At 40.4% G+C, this 25,870-nt stretch overlaps 1 protein-coding gene across 1 annotated transcript in view; it reads right to left on the minus strand.

The window, feature by feature from the left end:
* Positions 1-1,788: 1,788 nt before the first annotated feature.
* Positions 1,789-25,870, minus strand: part of LOC136872566 (odorant receptor coreceptor) — a 61,619-nt gene continuing 37,537 nt past the window's right edge. Inside the window, exons 3-4 of the mRNA XM_067146367.2 lie at positions 18,210-18,365; positions 1,789-1,881 (exon numbers count right to left, since the gene is read on the minus strand). Of these exons, the coding sequence (XP_067002468.2) occupies positions 1,789-1,881; positions 18,210-18,365 (249 nt within the window). The remainder of the gene's footprint in view (positions 1,882-18,209; positions 18,366-25,870) is intronic.

Genomic DNA, 25,870 nt, shown 5'->3' on the forward strand with positions numbered 1-25,870 from the left:
TAAAATAAATAACATAATTACCAGGTGAGTTGGCCGAATGGTTAAGGGCACGCAGCTGTGAGCTTGCATCCGGGAGATAGTGGGTTCGAACCCCACTGTTGGCAGCTTTGAAGGTGGTTTCCCATTTTTCACACCAGGCAAATGCTGGAGCTGTATCTTAATTAAGGCCACGGCTACTTCCTTCCCATTCCTAGGCCTTCTGTATCCCATTGTCGTCATAAGACCTATTTGTGTCGGTGTGACGTAAAGTAAGTTGTAAAAAAATTTATTATTTAATGAAGAAAAAAGTCATGGTCCTACTATGAGTGAAAACAATAAGTTATTTTAATTTTTAGCAGAATTCATTTTTCTTCTTGTGGGTTGTTCAAAATAAATCAGACACACACAGCCCTGGTGACACTACAAGGGTACACAGGAAAGGCTTCAAAACAAACAAATTGCAGTAACATGACAGGACCAGTCGGACTGATACACCTCAGTTCAGACTTCTAGCTTCCCAGTTCTTAGTGAACACCCATCTGTCCACCATGTGCTGCCTTCCTATGGGGATAATCCCAATTCAATGGTTATCGCTTGGACTACCTACTAAAATGTCTCCACATACTACTTGAAATGACCTGAAGATCGTCTATACATTGCTGACTACTGATATAAAAGAATATGGAGAGAGCCCACGTATTTGCAGCTGTGAAGATTGTTCTTGTCCATTTGTATTTAAATGTTAGGCCTTGTTTCCTCTTGCTACTGCTCCCTCTTCCTACTGTGGCCTGTCGCTGTGTTTTCCTTATGGTGTTCTTTTTAAGTTCCTACTGTATTTCTCTATGCATGACTTGGTAGTTCGGGATAATGTGAGTTAGAATTTCCACAGATATAAGGAGCAACAAGCTGTGCCAGGTGACAAGAACGACTTAGGATGACCTGAAATGCTGATTGTATTGAGACAGTCCTGGTTTTCATTTTGGCGCATTCTTTTAAAAAGAGGCAGTCCTGTTTTCTTTTTTTGTCCCTGTATTCAAAATATCTGTCCTTCAGGAGTTCTTTAATTGCCTGGAAGCTAATGGCAATAAGTTGTTATATCCTCAGATGCCACCTACCTCAGCTGAGAACAAACAATTGTACCTGGTAATCCTTAGGTTATTTATTGGTATTTCTTGAAATTTGCCACCAAGGTGTTAAGGAATCAGTTCTCCCATTCATTCCAGGCTTTACATCCATTCTGTACATTTACCAACGTAGGAGGCGGCAATGTTAGTCTCCTTAAAGTATCAAACATCTCCTTCTTCATCATCATCATCATCATCCAGTTCCATTGCTGAGTGGTAAGCTTTTTGGCCTTTGGTCCTCAGGAGCATGCGTTTGATTCTCAGCTGGGTCAACAAATTTTTATCATAAACAGTCAAGTCTTTGGTCTCAGGGACTGAGTGTTTCTACTCTCCCCAAAATTCCTGCAACCCGCACTCCACATACAATACAATAACACTACAATAACACGCAGCTTCCAATACATGGCAGGAGCTGCTCATGCTCATCGGAGGGTCTGCCTTACAAGGACTGTGCAAGGGTAGCAATAGCCACACAATGATCATCATCATCATCATCATCATCATCATCATCATCATCAATCATTAAAGGTTATGAGCTGGCAGAAGGAAGGAAAGGTTTTAAAAGTATTACTGAAAATCAGAATGCACATATATGTTTATTACATGTTTAGAATCTGTTTACAACCTAAACTTTTCCAAGCAAGCAAATAAACAAACAAATAACATACTACAGAAAAATATGGCCTCACTTGCGCAGGGTTACGTTCGCCATTTGGTCCTCATCTGATGACATGAGAGTGTGCATCACGGCCATGTAAGATACTGCCTCTTTCATGATCTGTGAACATAGAAAATAGTTCAGTTAATTTTGTATTTAATTTTGTATGTCTCACCTTTGGTGCGCACACGAGTTATGTTCAACAACACAAAGACATTTTAACAGAACTTTTCCCAGATCAGTAGCAAACAATTATTGTACAATATAACTGCATAGGGAAAATGGGAAAGAGGAGTCTGGAACAAGTAAGGGGAAGCAATCACAGACTCATGTAGGGGTCTGCAGTTGAAGGCATCTGGTGGGTTATTTATTTACGATCACTCACTATTCATCTGAATTTAGGGACTGTTGCCCAGGTGGCAGATTACCTATCAAATATTTACTTAGTCTTTCCTTAACCTTTTCAAAGAAGCTGGAAATTAATCAAACATCTCCCTTGATAAATTATACCAATCCCTAGTTCCCCTTCCTCCTCCTCCTCCTCCTCCTCCTCCTCCTCCTCCTCCTCCTCCTCATCATCATCATCATCATCATCATATTCATTTCCCCTTGTCCAGTTCCTGCCAGGTTGGGGTGTTGATGGTACTTCTGCACCACTCCTCTTCAGTAATTGTATTTGAGTCCAATATTCTTTTTTCTTATACTGTTCTTGACAGAGTACATGCCTCTTGCCCTCTTTCCTTATATCTTATCCCCCAACTCTTGTTTTGATATCTTTCCCTCTCCATCCTCATACCATGTCCAAACCATCTCAGTTTATTCTCCATCCTATCACTCAGATTTTCTACCCCTATCTCTTTTCTGACCTCAACATTTCTTACTCTGTCTCTCCTTATCTTCCTTACCATACTCTTCCCGACTCGTTGGCTGAATGGTCAGCATACTGGCCTTCGGTTCAGAGGGTCCCAGATTCGATGCCCAGCCAGGTCGGGGATTTTAACCTTCATTGGTTAATTCCAATGGCTTGGGGCTGGGTGTTTGTGTTGTCCCCAACATCCTTGCAATTCGCACACCACACATTACACTATCCTCCAACACAATAACACGCCGTTACCTAAACATGGCAGACGCCGCCCACTCTCATCGGAGGGTCTGCCTTACAAGGGCTGCATTCGGCTAGAAATAGCCACACAAAATTATTGTTATTACCATACTCGTCAGGAACTTCTCCCTGGCCTAAATTTTACTTTCATCTCCTGCTATCAATGTCCACGTCCCTGATGCATACGTTAATATAGGGGTATAGTACATCTTGTACATTATCTCTTTACATTTGAAAGAAACTTCTCTGTTCCACACCAGGTTCCTCCCATTCTGATGAAACATACTTCCCGCTTGTACCCTTCTGCTGATCTCCTTATCCAACCTTGCATTTGTAATCAGGAGATAGTGGGTTCGAGCCCCACTGTCGGCAGTCCTGAAGATGGTTTTCCGTGGTTTCCCGTTTTCACATCAGGCAAATGCCGGTGCTGTACCTTAATTAAGGCCATGGCCGCTTCCTTCCACTTCCTGGGCCTTTCCTAGCCCATCGTCACCATAAGACATATCTGTGTCGGTGCGACGTAAAGTAAATAGCAAAAAAAAATTTTTAAATAATAAAAATAGTAACCTTGCATTTTGCGTTATTTCACTTCTCAAATATTTGAAGCATTCAGTAACCTAAAGGTTTTGTCTCCTGATATTAACAGTTGCCTTTCCTTCTCTTTCCTCTTTTGTCATCACTACTGATTTGCTCTTCTCTGTACTGATTTTCATACGATATTTCTCAATATTGTCACTTAAAGCCTCTAGTTGGATTTGCACTTCTGTATTTTTAGACTCCCTAGACCACTATGTCAACTACAAACAATATTTTCATATCCCCTCCAAATCTTGCCTTTGTTTTCTTCAGAATTTCATCCTTGACCATTATAAACATAGGCCTACACTTCCCTGTCTTAGTCCAGTTTGGTTTCTAAACCAATCTTCTCCCCACTGGAGTCCGGACACAACTGAAACAATTCTTATATGAAGATTGATCAATGAATGCCAATTATGCTTCCCATCATGTTATCCTTTACTGACTTCTTTGTTAGATTCAATTTCCTAGTAAGTTCCTTCAGTTTCCCCTTACTTCCATAGCCATTTCTAACTCTATTTCTTTTCAACCTGCACCTGCTTCTTAGTCTCTTTACTTCTCTGTTATAATATAGTGAGTCTTTACCATTACAAAGTCTGCATTGAAATGTGTACATTTTACTTCATACGCAATACAGCCAATTAATAGTATATAAATTAGGTTATTTTTTTGAGATAGTCTCTATATCAGTTTAGGAGCTTGTCGCTTCGTGAGACGAGTTTGAATATTCCCTCCTGGTAAAAATCATTTCCTTGCTACGTTCTTGCGAAGTGTTTCACCTCCTCGTCACATGCTGTAATGTGATCCTCCTGTTGTCCTGAATCAGTTCCTTGACATGACCTGTGTTCTAATCTGTTGATGTTGTGTTGGGTCGGTTACTGCGATCCTTGTTGGTGTGTTTTTCTCTATCAGCCACAAATTCTCGACACCATTCTGCGACATGCTGACGAGACATTAAAGTCTCTCCGTAAACCTCTACCAGCTGCCGGTGAATTTCAGCTGCGGTTACATGTTTTGCCCACAGAAATCAAATAACTGAGTGGATTTCTTTGCGAGACCAGTTTTCCAAAACAAGTCACTATTTGTGTTTACTTACAACTAGCGCTGTAGGTGGTGGGCAGCTGAAATTTTGCACAGTTGCCAATAGCATGTATTAGAATTACCACACACCACTAATTTCTCTATAACAGACGAAACTCCAGGAATACCTACTTTGTAACCTTAGTTTTTGATCATCCCTCGTACATTGCTTTCACCAGTTCCCTGGTTTGCCTTCCACATCCTTTTCTTTCCAGGGTTTTCCCGCACCTTTTCCCTATTAATACTATTGTATCCCTTCTCTAGATCAAGGAATACCATCATCAGATCTTTTCCATATTCCCACTGTTTCTCCATCAGTAATCTCCTGTCAAAATCCCTACTGATCTTCTTCTAAATTTCTTTCCACCCTTCCTCCCCTCCTCCTTTCTATTACTCTCTCCAATATTTTCCTCTTCCAATATATTCCTCTTCCTATAAATGAGTATTTATCCCAATTTGTCCTCTTGAATTCCAACTTTAAGATCATTTTATGATCTTTCCTACTTTTAAAAACTCCATTTAAGATTATTTGTCTAATGATGTTGTTCCAAGCCATCTCTCCATTGACAGTTTGAAACATTTCACTTAAATCAAGCTGTTTGTCTCCACACTTTTAAGTTTTCCCAGCCCAAAGTTTGCAACATTTTCCTAACACTACTCTTTGGTCGGAAATCATCCAGAGCAAACCGAGCTCCTTTCCTCTGGTCTTTTCCAGTTCTTGTATCAAGTAATCCTAGTGAGGGTCCCATACACTAGAACCATACTCTAATTGGGGTCTTACCAGCGAGTTATATGCCCTTTCCTTCACTTCCTTAACATAACCCCTAAATACCCTCATAACAAAGTGAAGATATCTGTAACTTTTATTTACAATCCTGTTACATGTAATACTTCAGTAGTATCTGGACATTATCCTTGAAACAAACAATCTTTACATGCTGCTGACTGAGTACTTCTACCTTCTGTAGATCCACATATACACACTCCCCTTGTTCATTAATGATTCCTAGAATGTCCTTCTTGGAACCTGTTTCTGCCTTAAAATACTTATATACACCCTTTCATTTTTCACTAAAATTTGTATAACTGCCAATTATGCTTCCCATTATGTCATTCCTAACTAACTTCTTTGCTAGATTAAATTTCTGAGTAAGTTCCTTCAAATTCTCCTTATTTCCACAGCCATTTCTAACTCTATTTATTTCCAACTTGGACCTCCTTCTTAGTCTCTTTACTTCTCTGTTATAATATAGTGGGTCTTTACTATTCCTTACCACCTTTAGAGGTATATACCTGTTTTTGCATTCCTCAACAGTTGCTTTAAACCTATACCACTGACTGTTTACATTTTTATTTATCATTTTCCACCGGTCATAATTACTGTTTAAAAACTCCCTCATGCCCATTTTATCAGCCATATGGTACTGCCTAATAGTCCTTCTTTTACAACCTTGTAGTTGGTCTTGTTCAGATTTCAGTCAATGATGTCACCAGCGCACAATTTGTGATGAGTTTAAAAGCATGCCCATGTACAGGTTGATATCAACTGGTGTTGGTAAATTTAAGGATATATTCCAAACCACCAAAACATTACAAAAGTTCATATGAACATGGGTCTGAAAATCCTTCTTTAGGGAGTTATGGAAGGAATTCCCTGTAATGACCTCTGATTATGTAATTCAACTCAAAGTTGCATTTTTACCCATTTTATTCTTTAAGTAGGTCGTGGAATTTGTCTTTTTTTGTCTAACTGTCTTTTGTTTTGTATTATAACTTCCATCACATTACACAACAATCTATGAGTGAGTGATATGAGGGATATGCACTACATGCATCACCTAGCAGTTGGGAATATGGCAGCAGCACATTATCTTTATGCAGAAAGGTACCTGGCAGGCAGTTACCTTGCATAAAAACATCTGTACAATTCCATCAATGCTTGCAAGAGACAGACGCATTTGAGAGGAGAGTTTCAGATATCAGGAGATCAGGAGAGGTATGAAGCTGTGCGCTTGAGGAACAAGTTCTTCACACAGTGTACGAACTCCAATGAACTATTACAAGAACTGCGAGGTGGGAAGGCATTAGTCAAATGACCATTTGGAAAATTCTGCATGAAAGCCTTCTGTACTCGCATCACTTCAACAGTTTCAAGGATTAAATGCAGCACAGACATTCAGCTAAGAAGAATCTTCTGTCAACACACGTTACAGCAGTATGCTGTTCTAAGGAAATTTCTTAGCATTTGCACTATTTACTTATGAGGCTCACTTTACACATAATGGTATCTTTAGTTATCATAACAATTACATATGGGCTTATGAAAACCCTAATTAGGTACGAGAAGGCAAACAGAGATTTAGTCTCAACATGTTGGGTGGAATCATTCGTGATCATCGTATTGGCCTCTATTTCTTCCTGAAAGGTCTTACAGGACAAATGTACCATTGGTTTCTCAGAAATGAGTTACTTCCTTTACTTAGACATCATCCAACAAATGTGCTTTATGCACGAATGAAAAGCTACTGGGAAATTCAGAAAGAAAACTTATCGAAGAAGATGACCGGAAAATGATTGACTGAAGTTGTCCAATGATGCCATAAAAGAAGAAGACTATCATAAACAAATTACCACTTTTGTTTAAATTCCTAGCAATATCCTTCCAGATGTTATCACGAGTGTACGACTCAACTTCAGGAACTAATTCTACTAATAGCTCGTCTTCTTCACCAGTAAATATGATTTCCAACATTATATCACTTTAGAAAACATGTTCTGTGTCAGCTTGTTGCAAGACATTACTGGCCTGAGAGTGGTCTCTTACGCCTTGTCTCGGTCGCTGGTTTCTGTTGTGTGCAGCCAAATGGTGCCTTAATGGGTAATTTGTTTTCAAAATCAAGACAAATTTTGAACAGAATTCTGAATTGTTGAAGACTGCAGAGTATTTATTTTTAGTACCAGGCCATAATGCTAATATAGAGAGGTTATCTTCTTTAATTTCTGTCCAGTGGACTGAATCTCGTAATCATTCAAGCATTGAATCGGTGAAAGGTTTGTTATTTGTGAAGTACAATTTGAAACATTCTGAATGCACAGAATTTTCAATCCGTTCTGATCTTTTCTGTCGTTCCTCATCTCTAAATACTTTTTCATTGAATGTCGTCTGTATGTTTTTGTTTAAATCTTATTTTTATGCTTTTCAGTTTCTTTAAATTTTCTGTTTTGTTTTGCACATCATCCAGAGTTATTTTGTCTCTCTAATTTCCTTAAACCACCCTACTTATTGCTTCAGATTCCAGATTTTCTCTATAACATTTCTTGGCAATTTGGTTTCTGGTGTCCTCCAAATGTGACCAATAAAAGAGAACCTCTTCTTCCATATAGTATCTGTGATGGACTCCAGTTCTCTGTTTGGCACTATCCACCATTGTCCATCATTTTGATATTTTATATTTATGCATGTTCTAGCTGTTCTTCTCTCTGCTTTTAGGATGTTGTTGATTCTGTTTCTCTGAGTGACTTAAAAAGAGTTTTGCACCCCTAGTTGAACCACTGTCTTGTAATGTTTTAATTTTGTTTTGATCGATCAGACATTTTTTGTTGTATGTTGACCATGTTCATTTTTGAGCTTTTATAATTTTATTAGTTCTTTCTTGCCATGCAGGTTTCTCATCCAAGTTGTATGTTATAATTTCTCCTAGGTATTTCAATTGTTTTACTATTTTTACTTTCCTGTTATTTACTGTTATGTGGTTTATTACCAGTGGATCTGTTACCATTATCTCAGCCTTTTTGAATGATATCTGGAGTCCTAGTTTTGTGCTGTATTATGTAGACTTGTTATTTGATTTCTGGCTTCTTGAATGGTGTTAGCTAGTGATGCTAAGTCGTCTGCAAATCCCAAGTAATTTAAGTTTATTTGATCTTTCTTGGTTCTAATTTTTATTTTCTTAGATTTTCCTTGTACCATTCCCTCATCATGTACTCTAAAGCACAGCTGAAAAGTAATGGTGATAAACCATCTCCCTGTCGTAACCCTGTTTTAATTGTAAATGGCTCAGATATTTCTCCCCTGAATTTTGCTTTGGATTTGTTTGTTAGGTTTAATTTTATCGTTTTGATTAATTTGGGATGAAGTCTGAAATTCCTTAGTATCTTCAGCATTGAAGATCTGGATACAATCATGAGCTGTTTTGAAGTCTACAAAGGTTGCAACTTGTTGTTTTTGCCTTCTTTTGTAGACATCCATTACTAATTTTACGGTGATTATCTGTTCCATGCATCTTCTCTAGGGCATAAATCCTCCTTGGTATTCTCCTAGTTCCAGTTCAAGTTGATCTTTACAATGATTGAATGGCTTTCTTGACATGATTTTATACACGCAAACCAAAAGGAAAATTCCTCTATAGTTGTCTGGATTTTATTTGTCTATTTTATTTGATTTTATTTCTACTTCATTTCTATTTTATTTCTATTTATTTTATTTTATTTGTGTAATGGATGTATTTATAGTTGTAGTCCAATGTTCTGGTAGTTCAATTAGACATTTATTTATTTATTTATTTATTTTTATTCATGAAGCACAAGAGAAAATTTCACTTGTTTTGTCAACAGACTAATTAATAATCAATGTAAACTTTTGTTATAAAATATAACAAACATAACAAAAGATAACAAGATCAGGTACAAAACCTATTAATAAGAACTGTCCAAATCGAAAACCATGAGAATGTCCATGTTCATAGTCAAGTCATCATGGGTCAAGATGGCAGTTAAACCACTTCACATCAATTTATCCTTAAGAGACTATTTACACCCTTCTCGAATATGCTTTTATTTGACATTGTATCAAGATCTTGTCTCCTATTAATAGTGTAAAAGAGAGTTAGGAGACGGATTAGGAAAGATTGTTGAGGAAGTATTGAGTGCTGAATGCGGGGAATGTGGAGAAGGTCCTTGATTCTGGTGGAGCGGGAAGGAACATGGAAAGAAAAGAGTGAGACAAGATGTTCCGAACAATAATGCCCATTTAAGATCCCACGGAGGAAACTCAGGTCAGCTACCTGTCGCCTGATGTGCAGCGGTGACACATTTATTGACCTCAATACCTGCTGCGTGGACAGATTTCTGAGCTTGGGGTTTCTTATCCTTACAATTGCAGCAAAGAAGGACACTGCTCTGTCTAACTGGTTAATATTAGAGTGGGAGGCTGCTGTCCAAATCGGAGAGCAGTAGTTCAAGAGAGGTTGAATGATCATGAGGAAGAAGTGACGAAGAGCAGTGGGATCAGAAATTTCTGTGAAGCGGTAGAGAATGCCTAATAATTTCATTGCCTTGGTTGGATATGTTTCTATGTGGTATTTGAATTATAATTTTGTATCGAATATTACACCTAAGTCACGCGGTTACGTGACTATGGCAATGGGCTTGTCGAGTGGTAATATGATATCGGTAGACAGTAGCGTAGCCAGGATTTCAGTTTGCGGGGGGCCCATTTATTTTGATAGGTGTCCAAACTTTCAGAGTTCAGGTGGAATAGAATACCTAAAAAGGAAATGAGTGTCCTTGGATCCAAGTAAGAGTGGTGGATTCGTGCAGATTCCGGAAGCTAATAGTAATCGTCATCATCATCATCATTATCATCATCACCACCACCACCACCACCATCTTCTTCTTCTTCTTCCGTTTTTCCCACAGCTGTGGGGTCACGGGTGCGAAGTGTGTCGCACATGTGAATTTGGCCCTGTTTTACGGCCGGATGCTCTTCCCGACGCCAACCCTATATAGAGGGATCTAATCACTGTTGTGTGTTTCTTTGGTGCTTGGTAGTGTAGTATCTTGTCTGAATATGAAGAGGAAAATGTTGGGGACAAACACCCACTCCCCTAGCCAGAAAATAAATGCGGTAATTTTATTACAATAATGGTCATGTGATATGCTATAAAGAAATAACATTTTATACGATTAATGCGGCAAAGAAACACACACATACACGTCGAATAAAGGTTTCTCGCCCTTCTTCTCCATGGCTAGATGTTGAAACCAAGAGAATGATGCCCCACCGTGAGTCGTTATTTCGACATTATAAACAAACCTTAGATGGCACAGACTTCGAATCTTACCGCATGTTAAGAAATCGCACAAAGCAGTTAATCAGAAATTTAAAAAATGTGCATATTTCCGGAATTTAGCAACAACTTTAATTCCAATCGCGCATGGGACCAATTTAGAGCTCTGGGAATAGGAAAACATCAACTGAGCCAGACAACTCCTGACATTCTACTTGACGAACTGAACGATTACTCTAGTAGAATAAATATTCAACCTATCCCAGTTAACTGCACCGACTCACCGCCCTCCCCTCCAACCAATCTACCATTCACATTTCACAGTGTCACAGAAAATCAGGTTAAAAAGGCTTTGTACTCGATTAAATCAAAGGCCACGCGTGTAGATGATATTCCTATTACTTTTATACATAACATTATGGGTGCTGTCCTGCCTATACTGACGCACATACTGAACTACTGTTTACTAAACGGAATTTTCTCTACTGTCTGGAAAACAGACAATATTGAATATTACACTGGTACCTAAGAGTTTAGACCCACAGTCACTCTCTGGCATTCGTCCTGTGTCCATACTCCCTGCGCTTTCTAAAGCCTTTGAACGTTTGGTATACGAGCAAGTTCTGGAATACCTAAATAAAAATGCTCCTTTGGACCCTTTGCATTCTGGATTTAAGAATGGTCACAGTACCGCGACAGCACTTTTGAAGGTAAGAAGAAACGCAATAGACAAACGACTGCTCACTATACTTATCATTCTTGACTTCAGTAGCACCTTTGGCACTACAGAAATTCCGACTATGATAAAGTAAATGGAACTGTTAAATTTCGACCTGGCTGCACTTAAGTTTTTTAGTTATTATTTGAGTAACCATCAACAGTGTGTAACAGTAAACGACAAGGCCTCTAAATGGAAAATGAAACTTAGTGGTGCCCCACAGGGCTGTATTCTAGAGCCCTTACTTTTCTGTATTTATATCAATGAAATACCATCCGTGACAGGAAATAAAATATCGACGCTGCGAGACAAGACAAGACAATGACCTCCGATGACTCAGTATATATGCACAACGAAATTCTCTTATACTAAACTCCACAAAATCTCAGGCAATCATAATTGGATCACGAAAATTAATGAGCTGCTCAATCAATGTCGCAATCCCGCCTATCCTACTGAATGGTAATATTATTTCCTACAGTAAAACGGTTAAAAATCTCGGCTTAATTATGAATGAAACACTTGATTGTTCTGGTCACACGAAATAAATACGTAAAAAGACTTTTGGAGTGCTTCACCCTCTTAAACGGCAGAGGGATATATTTCCATTTGAGCTAAAGGCCTAACTAATACAGATACTCATTCTCCCTATTCTTGATTATTGTGACGTTGTTTTAGTTGATATGGCGAGAGAAGAAACACTTAAACTTCAGCGAGCACTGAATTCCTGCATGCGAATTATTTACAACATCGGGAACGATGTTCATACCACCCAATACCATCAGGCTGTCTCATGGCTGAAGCCTGATAAACGCCGGCATCTACACATTTTAACGATGGTGTTTAACCCTTCTGCGGCAGCCCTGAAAATGGTTTCCCGTGGTTTCCCATTTTCACACCAGGCAAATGCTCGGGCTGTACCTTAATTAAGGCCATGGCTGCTTCCTTCCCTCTCCTACGCCTTTCCTATCCCACCGTCACCATAAGGCCTATCAGTGTCGTTGCGACGTAAAGCAAATTGTTAATTCGTTTCCCTCGCAAGCCTGGGGTGCAGAATATAGAAGTATAAAGTTGCAGTTTTATGACGCTAATATTCGTATGTATAAATTTTATTAACGTGCCAAAAACCAACGACATGGAGCTGTTTCCATTTCAACACCGTTTTGAGGGCCACCGACCAAAGTCGGGATTTGAACCTGCGAACTCGGACTCAGAAAGACAGCGACTCAACCAACTGAACCACATGAAAAGGAGGCATTTGTGATTATTGTTATAAATAGATTCAGTTAGTATGTTTACACAGGTTTTATGAAGAGCATTTATTAAGGCGTACGTTTTTCAACAGTCCTAAATGCACGAGACCGGACGGAAGAACTAGCTGGAAGCTAAAGAGCCTTGCAGGGGTGTCGCTTCCTTCTCTGTACATTTTTCCAAACCAAACTCCATGGCGTAACAGCCCCGAAGGGTCATCGCCTACCAAGCGACCGCTGTTCAGCCCGAAGTCCTGCAAATTACAAGGTGTCCTGTGGTCAGCAGGACGAATCTTCTCCGCCGTTATTCTAGGCTTTCTAGACCGGGGCCGCCATCTCACCGTCAGATAGCTCCTCAATTATAAGCTCGTGGGCTGAGTGTACCTCGAACCAGTCCTCAGATCCAGGTAAAAAAACCCTGACCTGGCCGGGAATCGAACCCGGGGCCTCCGGTAAGAGGCAGGCAAGCTACCCCTACACCGCGGGGTCGGCTTGTTACTTTTAGGTCTCCTTATTTTAGAATTAAACTTAAGGCATCCTGCATTCGATGCCCGCCACTGACAGAGTTAAGAAAGTCATGGGATCGGGAAGACACAGCCTTGTTTGTGGGTGCAATAGAGTTGGCCATGAGTCTCCCGTGATCGAAATATCTACGACCTGGCAGGTAGTCACCTTCACGGGGCGTAGTACCAAAGTGGTTCCTTTTTTAAGGAAAAAAATTAAATGAAGATTCTACTTCCTCACAAACAAAGAACGATATTATCAATTTTATGAATAGTTTCAATAATGCAGCCGGTTTAGAGTACAGAAGCTATGATTTCGATTGTTGGATATAATTACATGGTAACTATCAAAACCATCAATATCTACAGAAGATCCGTCACCGCACTCGATAGGACCGGCTTTCTTTTCATATCTACCGGGCGAGTTGGCCGTGCGGTTAAGGGCGCACAGCTGTGTGCTTGCATCCGCTTCGAACCCCACTGTCGGCAGCCCTAAAGATAGTTTTCCGTGGTTTCCCATTTTCACACCTTAATGACAGCTGATGGCGGAGCTGTTGAGGGTCCAACCAGCCTTAGGGCTGAAGACTGAACATACAATTAAGGCTACGGCCGCTTCCTTCCCACTCCTAACCCTTTACTTTCCCATCGTTGCCATAAGACCTACGGTGCGACGTAAAGCAAATTCTAAAATACAAAATAAAACATCTTTTCACAACCCCTTCCAAGGAAAAGTTGTATCCACGCTACTGGCCTAGACTTGGCCACTGAAATTATTTCGTGGGTACGCCACTGCATCCACTCACCATTTAAGGTACAAGGTAAGACCGAAGAATGGTTGATACTCAAAATACACCATCATAAATGATGCAGTTATGACTCAAAAGTACTAAAGAAACGTAAGGCACGCGACCTAGTGTTTTAAGTAGAATCTGAATCAATAGAACGTGACTTCCCATTTAAAAAATGTTTCATGCATCGACTGCGACTCAAGCCTCGGCCGTCTTGATGAGAAGATAGAACCATTGGAACTGAGTTATCACGTCCGCTAATTACAAGATAGTTACATGCACTTTTGATGGTGCCATTTGAGGTTCCAATCAGTCCCCGGGCATTTGACAAAATATATAGACCTACCTATAGAACTAAGGCACGCATCTGCGATCTGTCTTGCTACTGTAACAAAAAAAAAAAAAAACTTACCGAGGATGCACATTATTTTGCCCTTAGTGACAAAACGGTCCGTCTTCAAATAAAGTTACTTATATGGCACAAAATGAGGAACTAACGTGCAGCTCACAATCCTGTCACAGTCTTCCGAAGGCTGCAGCTTAAACATAGCACATCTTTCAACCACGGTACAACCCCAGTTTCCTGGAACTGATCTGCAAAAGCTGACACGATGTTGTATGCTTTCAACTGTTTCTGGCGGTGGACACCGTTATCTCGGTGGTCACGTTCCGGCCCCCTATTGAGTAATCCCTGGCTAATTGCCCTTTTCCTCATCTTTTGGCATTTGTCAACACACAGTTGCATTCCCAATACTGACGCCTCTACAGTGAAATATCCCCGCGCATCACAACCCTAAGTGTTTTCCTTTCATTCAAGCAGTACAAATATGGAGAATTATGAATGGCCGTATTGAGCCCTGCTAGTAGATTCTTTGTCGCTACGTTAATTTAATATTTCGCCGTAAGTTTTTAAGTTGTTCGTACCGTACGTAAAACAGCGGCTTATCCTCGCCCTAGTAAGGCTGCATTTTTGTGGATTGGGGATAAGTTTCCTAGTACGGCACCAGCTCGAGAGGACGTTATGTGAGGACTGCACAAGTGCCTGCATCTGCTGGATTCCTCATCTCCTTAAATATCTTGCAGTTATCAGCAAAAAGTAGGGTATTTGCTGTTTCCTTGAGTTTGGAGTTTATCGCCCATAAACAAGGAAAACAGCAAGGGGCCAAGAGCACTGCCTTGTGGAACATATTGGAAGAAATGGATTATTACTAGGTCTATTGGTTAGTTTCTTTTGTTTATGTGATCCACTTGCCAGAAAACTGCACAAACGTCTGTCATGAAATATTTTCAGGTAACCTTTTTATAGCCATTCTTCAAAAAATATGTGTACGCACATTTGGACAAACACCTAAGTTATGTCTAGGCATGTCACGTGTCTCAGTCGTCCTCAAAGAAGTGATCGGCGACACGTTGAGTTGTCTCCGTCTCTCGTCGCTGTCGTCTGTCTTGGTCGCTTGTCTCCAACGTGTGCGGTCAAATGATACATTTACCCTTCACTTGTCAAATTTGTCAAAAACACTGATATCTTCAAATGTAGTGTACCCGATGCATTTACTGGACGTATTAAAAATGGCGCCTACGGAAGGTAGAGACCAGCCAAGGCAAAGAAATGTGTAATAGGGTATCGATATTGATGTATGCTAGAAGGCCATGACTAACTTAAACCTACCACTATGAAGGCGGTGTACAATGGTGTAGAATCGATAGAATTGTTTTTAAAAAAATAAGAAGGATCAAACATATTATTATAAAAACTGACTTAAAAAATTGACGTGGTAAGGACAAGATATCCCGAACATCGCTCTCAAAAATAAGCAAGATTTACAATATCTAACGTGAAATTTTAAGCTGAGAGGACGGAAATATTGAACGAAACGAAGAGATAAACGTTGAAATACCGTAAAGAGGGAATAAAATCCAGAAGTTTTGAAAAGTCCGTCCAAATACTTAGACGCAAAATCGTTTGGAAACAAGAAGTCGATTGAGACGTGAGAGCTCGAGGTTGAGCTATATTAAGTGGAAATAATAGCAAGGACAGCCTAAATAAAGAAGCAATCACTATAAAAAATATATATATATATTACGCAGAACCATGATAAATTCATATTTTCCAGAATCGACGCATATTGTCTACTGTGTTCCTGAACAGATGATGGCTTGCTAAATCGGCATAGACCAACCTGGAGGGAGATGTCATCCTGGCTGTTAAAACCACCCGACCCGTGTGGAGGAGGTCACTCTACCTGAGATACTAGTGGTGGAGAACCTGCTCAGTTCTCAATCCAAGGCCTGCGACCAGACCGAAGAGTAACTAAGGCCCGAGATATTGAATGGCGAGCTAAGTAATAGTGTTAAGTAGTATAATTTCTTATGTAGAGTATTACCAGTATATGCAATAGATCTGAATAGCCTAAGCGTGAGATAATTAAATGTGCAGTGAATATAAGAAAGTGCAGTGTGAAATATTTAAGACGATATCTCGTGACAGAATGGTAACGTGTTTACTACATTATCTTATCCAAGGATGAAGGAATACGATTTAAAATGTGGCATAGTGTAACAGCTGTTTTCAAAGAATCCCGGTTAGTTAGAAAGATCCATGAGTGATGTAATACCAGTCAAACCCAGTTTACGTCACAAAGGGACGCATGTTTGAATTGGTTAAGTTAAATTACCATACTCTTTGCTGTGTGAATATATTGAAAGAATAGATACTGAATTTGGGGTTATATGTTGAATTGTATGACAAAATGCTTTTTGAGGAACGAATTCTGCGCTATTGGAGTGATACGTATCGTGGTGTTTAATTAATATTGGAGGTTAAACGCGGTAATTATAGATGTTAAATGAATTAAATATGGGTTGAAACGAAGGTTAATAATGAAATAATGGAAGTATATATGGTATTTTAAATGATATATTGCGCAGATTAACAGGAAGTAAAACGTATATGATATATATAATATACGATGTAGGAGCACATGTAAAGCGATTACGGAATATAAGTATGCCCCAGGGAGGAACTATAGCAAGGTATGGGCAATAAAATTACGCATATTTTAATGAAGTGTGAAAGTGGTTTGACAATAATAACAACCGGTGATGGGTAAATGAATACATGATTGTATCATATTCTGAATGAATGGTAATTGCGTGGAAGATCAAACTTGTATGCAACTAGTATGATAATGTAGTGTTGAAATATCTTTATGTAGGCATTTGCACATCTATATATGAAAAATGCTTATTGACTATGTGCATATTGAACTGGAATACGTTACATAAGAAATTATCTAGCTAGAGTAGGGAAATTATTTGAGATTTACGTAGGATATCATCGATGTTTTGTTAATCTGAAATATTATTAGAGCGAATATTTAGTTAGGAGCCGTAATTTAAGTGGCAATCGGGCCGAGAAACTTAGTGCGTCATTCAATATTTCATTTTCTTCACTGTAGTCTGCACCAACGAACTCAGATAATTTTCAATGTAACTTAGGTCACTGATATTGGTATTCAGGACACTTTATTCAAATTCAGTTCATTTCCGCGATAACTTGAACAATGTAATGGTTGTATTTTTGATGAGGGTGTATAATTAACACCGTGAGTGATGGAATAATTTATCGATATACCGAATTTTGACCGTGGTCTGAAAACTTTGATATAGTATATACTTAGGTGACCAGATGTAAATTTTAATAGGAAGATGAAACAAAGCAACAATTCATTTCAGGAATACGCGACACAGAATGTTAAGATATGTAAACTTAGTTTAGGAGTAAGGCAGCGCTGACCTAGAATATTTGATTCAGTAATTAAAATATTTGTTTATTAGATTGAGAATTGGAAGATTATGAGCAATACTTGACATTAACCATTTCTTTCGCGAATCTTGATAGTTTAATAAATGTGTTTCTTGATTAATTTCTATAGAATGGAATGAGTTTTCATTTATAATGGTAGTCTGTAGTTGTACTTAGTGAGTAAGGTTCTCGTTATGCGGATGTGTTTTTCGAAAGGTTGACTGAAGTTTATGTTCGCAAAATCCACTATTGAGCGTTGAATTACATAATTCTGAACCGCATATGATCCCGTTATTTTCTCTTTGAACACACGTTAAACCAAAACATAGAAAAATTAACCATTTTTCTGGAGGCATGAATACCCTGAGATATGTAACTGACTAGTTGGGAAAATACTGTGGTCACCCTGACCCGTAGGGTGCAGTAGGAAATTTTGGCGGTTTTTCTGGACTCCTGGACAGGGTCGAAATATAGGACATGTTCGGAAAATATAGGACTTTATTCATTTGTAGTAATTAAAACAGATGTAATTGACCATTCAGTGGGGCTGAAACTTACTACAGCAAATGAATTGACAGTGACAGATGCATAATCGCCTGCAATGAAGGCGAATCTTTGGTCACACCGGATCATGACTATCAGGATACATATGCTGATGCTCTTGGAAGTGTTGTGCCACTCGCAGGCATAGGCAGCATTACGGACACTGTGGGCCTGAAAGAAGACAAATCAGACAGATTTTCCCTGCTTCTCAATAATAATAATAATAATAATAATAATAATAATAATAATAATAATAATAATAATAATAATAATAATAATAATAATAACTGTTACGGAGCTACCCGTGGACCAGCAGAGGTGAAAGAAGGTGCCGGGATGAATGGGTCTAACTACAAAATCAAAGTTAATTTAAAATTTTAATAAAGGTTATATTTTGAAAAACAACAAAACTCTAACAACTTTTCACGTAGTGAGATAACAATGACATAGCAATTTAGAAACAAGACTTAGAAAGATCCAAGATTCCAGAACTTTAACATTCTTGGGCTACAAGCCCCTAGTATTACAATTTTGAATTCCCAGCTCAAATTTTACAGACGAGCCCACATTTGTTCAAAGGGCAGAAAGCCCCTAATACCTGGAGCACTTGCTCCCAACTTCAAATGTCAAGCCTACCAGAGGCACTTTTACAACACTTGAAAAGAGCTGACACGCTCTCAGTTTTTCAAGCCTATTCAAGGCAATATCAGAAAACTACAATTACTTGCCACCAAGGCACAATTTACAAAAAATGAAACAGGGGTATCTTGTACCCAACCTACTGGGCCTTCGTGGAACACGAATAATGGTTAAGTAAATGGCCCTACACACAATTAGAATGGATGCGAGTACTTGCACTCCTAGAACAGATTTTTTAAAACCTAAGGGGCACTAGGCCGATGGCACAGGGGCAATTCCCAAACTACTGAGGTGACTCGTATAAGAAAAAAATTAAGACTTTACAGAAGGAAGAAAACCAGTTAAAAACGCAGTCACCTCAAACCAACATGAAGGGGTCTCGAGAGGGTGCATCACTCTCTATCCCCGATTTACAGTTAAAGATTTATGAAATGTTTACATGAGCCGAAAGGAGATTTACATTTTAAAGTAGTTACATAGTTAAAGTTTCGAACCTGTCCTTTGGGTTAAACTGCGCAGCTAGCAAAAAGTGAAGATGTTAAGTGGCCATACCTTGTCGGAGTACTGCTGCCTTAGGCACCTCCCGCCTCCTGCTTTATACACACACTTAGTTAGATGTCGATCAAATGGCCAAGAGACGTGAAAATCCGCAGTTTATAAACCCTCGGGGAAGGTTCGAGACCTTTCATGAATAATCAAGACACACCCACAGAATTTTATTGGTTACATTCAAAAGTTACACTCAAAGTCGAAGAAGAAATACGGGATTGGTTGAAAATTAATTACAGAAATTCTTGATTGATTGGATTCAAAACAGGCGGAAAGAAAAGATAAATATTGCCAACCCAAAAATAAATGAGCATGATTTAGTAAAAAAAAATTATGAATACAAAACTTCTTCAAAAAATGTTCCTTCACTCCGCACCAGGGTGCATGACCATAGTTTTTTAGCGGTGGCCTCTATAAGAGAATGTCCAAACTTCTTGATGAATGGAAAACAAAAACAAGTAGAAATTCATACAGTTCTGGAAACTTCACAATAACAAAATTACGCCAAATTTTAGTGGTGCCATCTTCAGAGAAAATGTATAAGTTGGTCCAGTTTCAAGTTCACTGTTTCTCCTGTAGAAGAGTTCTTTACGGCGCAAGATTTAAATGTGCGGCGTAGAGCTGTAGCTCCCGGTACAATAATAATAATAATAATAATAATAATAATAATAATAATAATAATAATAATAATAATAATAATAATAATAATACAGATGAATGCTTGTAATGGGATTTCAACCGTTACAAACGACACCATATGTATCTCCTGTTCGTCAATGTTTTAATTGTCTTCACTTTCAATGCCGATCCCAAGATAGATGAATTAAATGTGGCAGTTTATAACCTACAAACACAATGTACAGCGTTAAATTCTATGTGTGCATTACCATGACACTCACGAACCGCTCGACAAATAATGTGCGGAATACAGGGTTATTCGAAATCATTGTCGGGGTTTCATGATTTTGTTTTAGTAACAATGGAAAACATACTATTATTGCTGCAGTGATGGTTAGATAAACTCTCAAAGTTTTGTTCTGCATCAACTACAGTGACATCAGTTACAGCAGTGTTTACAAAATGATGATCAGTGGTAAGGAGAAAGCGTTTTGTACTCTTGACCATCATCGATATCGATAGCTCTCCAGCGCCATTTTCGAACGAAATACGGGAAGGACCCTCCCTCCAACAACTATATTCGCAGACGGTACACTCAATTTGTGGACGCAGATTGTTTATGTAAAGGGAAAAGCAGTGTGCGTCCCGATGTGTCAGAAGCGGGAGTGATGGTGGTGGTGGTTATTATTGTTTTAAGATGAAGTACAACTAGCCAACCATTCTCTATATAACAATAATCAGAGAGAAAAAATGGAAGGGATCCGACACTTCGAAAACTGAAGGTATCGTCCAAAGAAAGACAAGGACCACGAAGGGCGTGAACATGAAAGACTCCCCAGGCCTCTGTACTAATACCGTTGGGGTCTGGAATGAACAAGGGTTGGCCAAGGGAAGTCGGATAGGATAGATGTGAATCGGATCAGGAGCGCAAATCTCTATAGCCCTAAGAAATCCACTACAAGAGGCAGCGGGGAGCTGAATGTACCTCAAACCACATATCAAATCAAAACAAAATCAAAATCTACCTCGGTGGCAAATGGTACACTAAAATACATTATTTTCAAGCACTAAATTTTAAATTAACAAGAGAAGACATTTTCCTAGAATACAATATTATACAATTTATACTAACAATTTTTTCTATTAAACACACAACTCATCCTTAATAAATTTATATTGTTTACAAAATTCTACTTCTAATACCTCCTGTACTTACAAACATAGTCAACTCATATACAGTATGTGGAATTACTTCAAATAATACTATACAACCGGTATAAGACTAAAATTTTCAATTGCATTTATTTTTTTTTAATTTATTTTTTACCCATTTTGGAACCTAAGTAGCATAACGACCTGCTGCGTCTTAACCAGAGCCCCTTTTGCCACCGCATTTCAGAGTTCCTGAAGGGCCTTCACAGCTACCGTAGCGGTCCCGGGGCCCTCAAGGTCTCCACTGTACTTCACCCCGTCGGCGATCACGTATGGCTGCTGCAATTTCGTCGGTCCACCATGGGACCTGTTTTCGGCGAGGGATACCGGACGAGGAAGGAATTGTTTCCTCTGCAACAGCCAGAATTCCAGTAGTAATGGAAGAAACGTGGCCGTCAACAGACTCCAGCATATCATCGGCCATTACTGCAAGTTTGAAAAATTCTGGCCAATTTGCCCGCTGAAGTAACCAGCGTTTGGATACTTCGGACTGTCTTTGCTTTGATTCAAGAGAGACATAATTATTGGGAAGTGGTCACTATCACAGAGGTCATGTGTACTAGCCACCGTAGCAAGGAAACTAGCGCACGGCTGCACGAAGTGACATCCAGGTGTGAGAATGGGCCATGTGCGCTGCTGAAATGTGTCGGTTCCCGTGTTTAGCACGCAAAGATCGAACTGGTTGATCAATCGCTCGAGCATCTCCCCCCTAGCACAGGAAGACGGAGAACCCCAGAGTGTGTTACGGGTGCTCACGTCGCCAAGTATGAGAAAAGGAGGAGGAAACTGAGCGATCAAATCTTGTAGTGCAAGCATTTGAAGATCGTAGTCCGGTGGAATGTACACGCTGCACACCGTTGTCATTACTGATAACGGAGCGCGAACTGCAACTGCATCTAGTACGGAGTGGTACTTCGTCACTGAAGATGTCGGAGTGGACTAGGGTACAACCGCCCCCCCCCCCCCCAGTGGCCACGCCATCCACAGCTACTCTGTCTTTGAAATAAAGTCGTGTCGTGTCCAGATCTCAAACGAGATTCCTGTAGACAGACTATGGGGGCCGCAGACATCGGTATCAATTGACGTAACTCAGCGAGGCGACAGTGATAACTATTGTGCGGATAGCTAGTACTACGAAATTAGCACAATTGCTTGCCCTTCGTTCGGTTCACTACCGCCAATTTCCGCCGTCTTTGTCGGTGTCCGTTTTGTCATCGTCACCACCTACAATAATGATGGCTTCAGTCTCCATTGCCGTGCGGTTAGGGGCGCGCAGCTATGAGCTTGCATCTGGAAGATAGTGGGTTCGAACACCACAGTCGGCAGCCCTGAAGATGGTTTTCCGTGGTTTCCCATTTTCACACGAGGCAAATGCTGGGGCTGTACCTTAATTAAGGCTATGGCCGCTTCCGTCCCATTCCTAGACCTTTCCTATTCCATCGTCGCCATAAGACCTATCTGTGTCGGTGCGACGTAAAGCAAATAGCAAAAAAAAAAAAAAAGAAAAAAAAAAAAATGTGTCCTCAGCAGAGGGTGACTTGGAGACTGAGCCCTCCGTAGATTGTGAGCTCTTTGACTTTGAGCCTTCTTCCTGGGAAAACTGGGTTCCCCAGAAAGGAATTGAATATGAGGCCGTCGGGGACTCTCGTTCTTTCCCGCCGTTTCCTTGTATTTGAAGGAGGTGGTGGTGGTGGTGGTGATTATTGTTTTAAGAGGAAGTACAACTAGGCAACCATCCTCTATATAACACTAATCAGAGAGAAAACAAGGAAGGGATCCGATAATTCGAAAAATGAAGGTATCGGCCAAAGGAATGCAAGGCCACGAAGGGCGTTAAAATGAAAGACTCCCTAGCCCTCGCAAACCTAATAGCGTCGGGGTCGGAAAAGAACAGGAGTTGACCAAGGGAGGTCGGATAGGACAGATGAAAGTGAGGTGCCTTGAACAAAGAAGTGGAAGGAATGCCAGGATTCAGCTAAGGGCACCGTGGTTGCCAACGCACGCTCCAATGTTCAGAGCCCCTGGAGACCCTTTTATTCGCCTCTTACGACAGGCAGGGGATACCGTGTGTGTTATTCTACCGCTCCCACCCACAGAGAGATATATTTGAAGGAGAGCCAGTATATGGTTTCCCGATCTTCTTCGGGGATGCTGTGATCCCCGATGGTGTTGGAGAAGACTTTTTCTCCAACTTGTTAGGGGAGCGCTGGGGCTTCCCTTTCTCCTCCTTCTTAACCTCCTGTGCTTTTGTAGGAAGGCTGGAAGAAGGTTTTTCAGTCGTGTTTGGGGAAGTGATTCCCCCCACCCGCACTTGCAGACGAGGACTTTCCAGCCAAGGGTGCCTTGGAAGTACCTATTCCAGACGTTTTTGGCAATAACGTGCTTACCGATGCTTTAGGTGTGATTTGTTCTTTCTTTTCTTGGTTATTGGTTCTGTGAGGAACTGTCTGTAAGCTAGTTGATGGGTTTTCGGGAGCGGTTGCTACAAAACTTGTTGGTGTTATCCGTACTTCCACTGCCTTCTCAGAAAAGGAGACGGAGAATTCCGGAGGGGCCATTGATTTAAATTTCCGCCGGGCATCTGGATAAGGTAGTTTATCCAGTGTCTTAATGTCCTGGATCTTCTTTTCTTCCTTGAATATGGAACAATCCTTTAATCGAGGGGCATGCTCACCTGTGCAGTTTACACACACGGGTCGTGGTGTGCATTTTACACAGGTATGCACCCCTTTTCCACATTCCCTATAAGCTGCTGAGCCTTGGCGGCGCGGTGATGTGTGACTAAACCGTTGGCAGTTGTAACAGCGCATAGGTACAGGAATATAAGGTCGAACCGTCAGTGTATACATTGAAACTTTAATTCGTTCAGGCAGTGTCTGCTTGTCAAAGGTGAGTACAAAAGCACCTGTGTCTTGAAGATTGGTTCCGACACGCCTCTTGAGCCTCTAGACGTCGGAAACTCCCCTACGTGCAGGGCTTCGGGTGAGATCATCATCAGAGGCCTTGACTAAGTCCCTGCGAAGGATGACTCTTTTACAGGAGTTCAGGGACATGTGCTTTTCCACTTTAACAGGTGCTGGTCCGAACATTGTAGCTTCCAGTAACTTCTTACTCTGCACAACCGCAGCGGTCTTGAATAGTACGGAGCCGTCCCGCAGCTTCCGCATCTCATCAACCTCTCCACCAACAATATCCTCAACAGCATTATTGATTAGGAATGGATTTTCTGGAAGGAAGCTCTGTCCATCGAACCCTGGAGGCAACCAGGAATCGAGGCAGATTTTCCTCAGACGTTTCTCTATTGAACAAATCATTGGCTCGCTTGAGACGTTTACGTTTCTTTACGGTGCAATTTAAAGACGCAGTTTTAAGGCCTGCAGCCATCGATGAATTAAAACCAAAATCAGAAACCATGCCTAGTCCCATGAGTAACTGGAATATAAGAGGTCCTCTTTCGGCAGTGCCCTGACGTACCAAAGGCAAGGCTATATAATCCAGAGGGCGCTCGGTATCTGGAGGGGGTCGCTTAGTACTACAATACTCTCCCATTAGCCACGCATCACCTCGCCACGACCCGAAACTGTGACTGGGGAGCGTTGCTTAGAACTACTCTCCCAGTAGCCATGTATAACCTCGCGATGACCCGAAACTTGTGATTGGGAGAGAATAAAACCTCCGTACTATCCTATTTACCCGATGCAGAGTGGTTGGCTAGACATGAAGAGGAATGAAATTTAAGAAGGTGAGAATAGAAGGGTAGGAATAGTAATGAAGAATAAAGAGCACAGACACCTCTCAGGCAACTCGGGGGACACCTTGTTAGTCTGGACCTACACCGAGGCCAATCCAGCATGGGTAATCCAGAGGTGGTACAACTCTCGGGATCAACAAGCACGCAAGTCCCCACACCGACGTCAAGGTCTTGCTGTCCCTAGAGGGGCAGATTCACAAATGAGTCAGTTTTAGAATCAGAAAGGTGTAGGATTTTCAAATGAAAACCAGACAAGAGAGTGATGAAAAACGTACCTCACTTGGGAACGGGTTTCATAGTAAATAAACGAATCCTAGCAGCAATAACGGACGACTTCACTTCCCGGAACGGAAAAATTTCCACCCTTTCTTTCAAAGGAGCAAATAAGCTCTACACGCTAGTCAACGCACACGCACCCAAAAATGAGAGCAACAAAACAGACCCAGAAAAAGTAGAAGACTTCTGGGAAGATTTGGAGGAAACAATATCCACAGTACTAAGTAACAATGTGATCATACTCCTTGGGTATTTTAATGCATAACTGGGAAAAGAAAGATTCAGAAACATCAATGGAGAATATCCAGCCCATAAAAGGACAAAGCGACTGACAGAATCATGTAAGACTTTCAATCTGGTCATGAAATCTACAGCCTTCATACACATCCCGAAAAAACAGAAAACGTGGATATCTCCTAACCCCAACCTGGGAGAGTACTCGATTGATCATGTAGCAATCTCGAAACATGCAGAAAAGGAGGTCCAAAACGTAAAAGTCCTGAGGGGTGAAAACTTAGATTCAGATAATAATCTCTCCAAGATCAAAGTCAAGATCATTGCAAGATCCCGAAAAAGCAGGAACACAGTTCAAACGACTCGACAATGAAAAGCTGAGAAAGCACACAGATTT

Source organism: Anabrus simplex, chromosome 4 (genome assembly GCF_040414725.1).
Source record: "Anabrus simplex isolate iqAnaSimp1 chromosome 4, ASM4041472v1, whole genome shotgun sequence".
In the NCBI taxonomy this organism is placed as follows: Eukaryota; Metazoa; Arthropoda; class Insecta; order Orthoptera; family Tettigoniidae; genus Anabrus; species Anabrus simplex.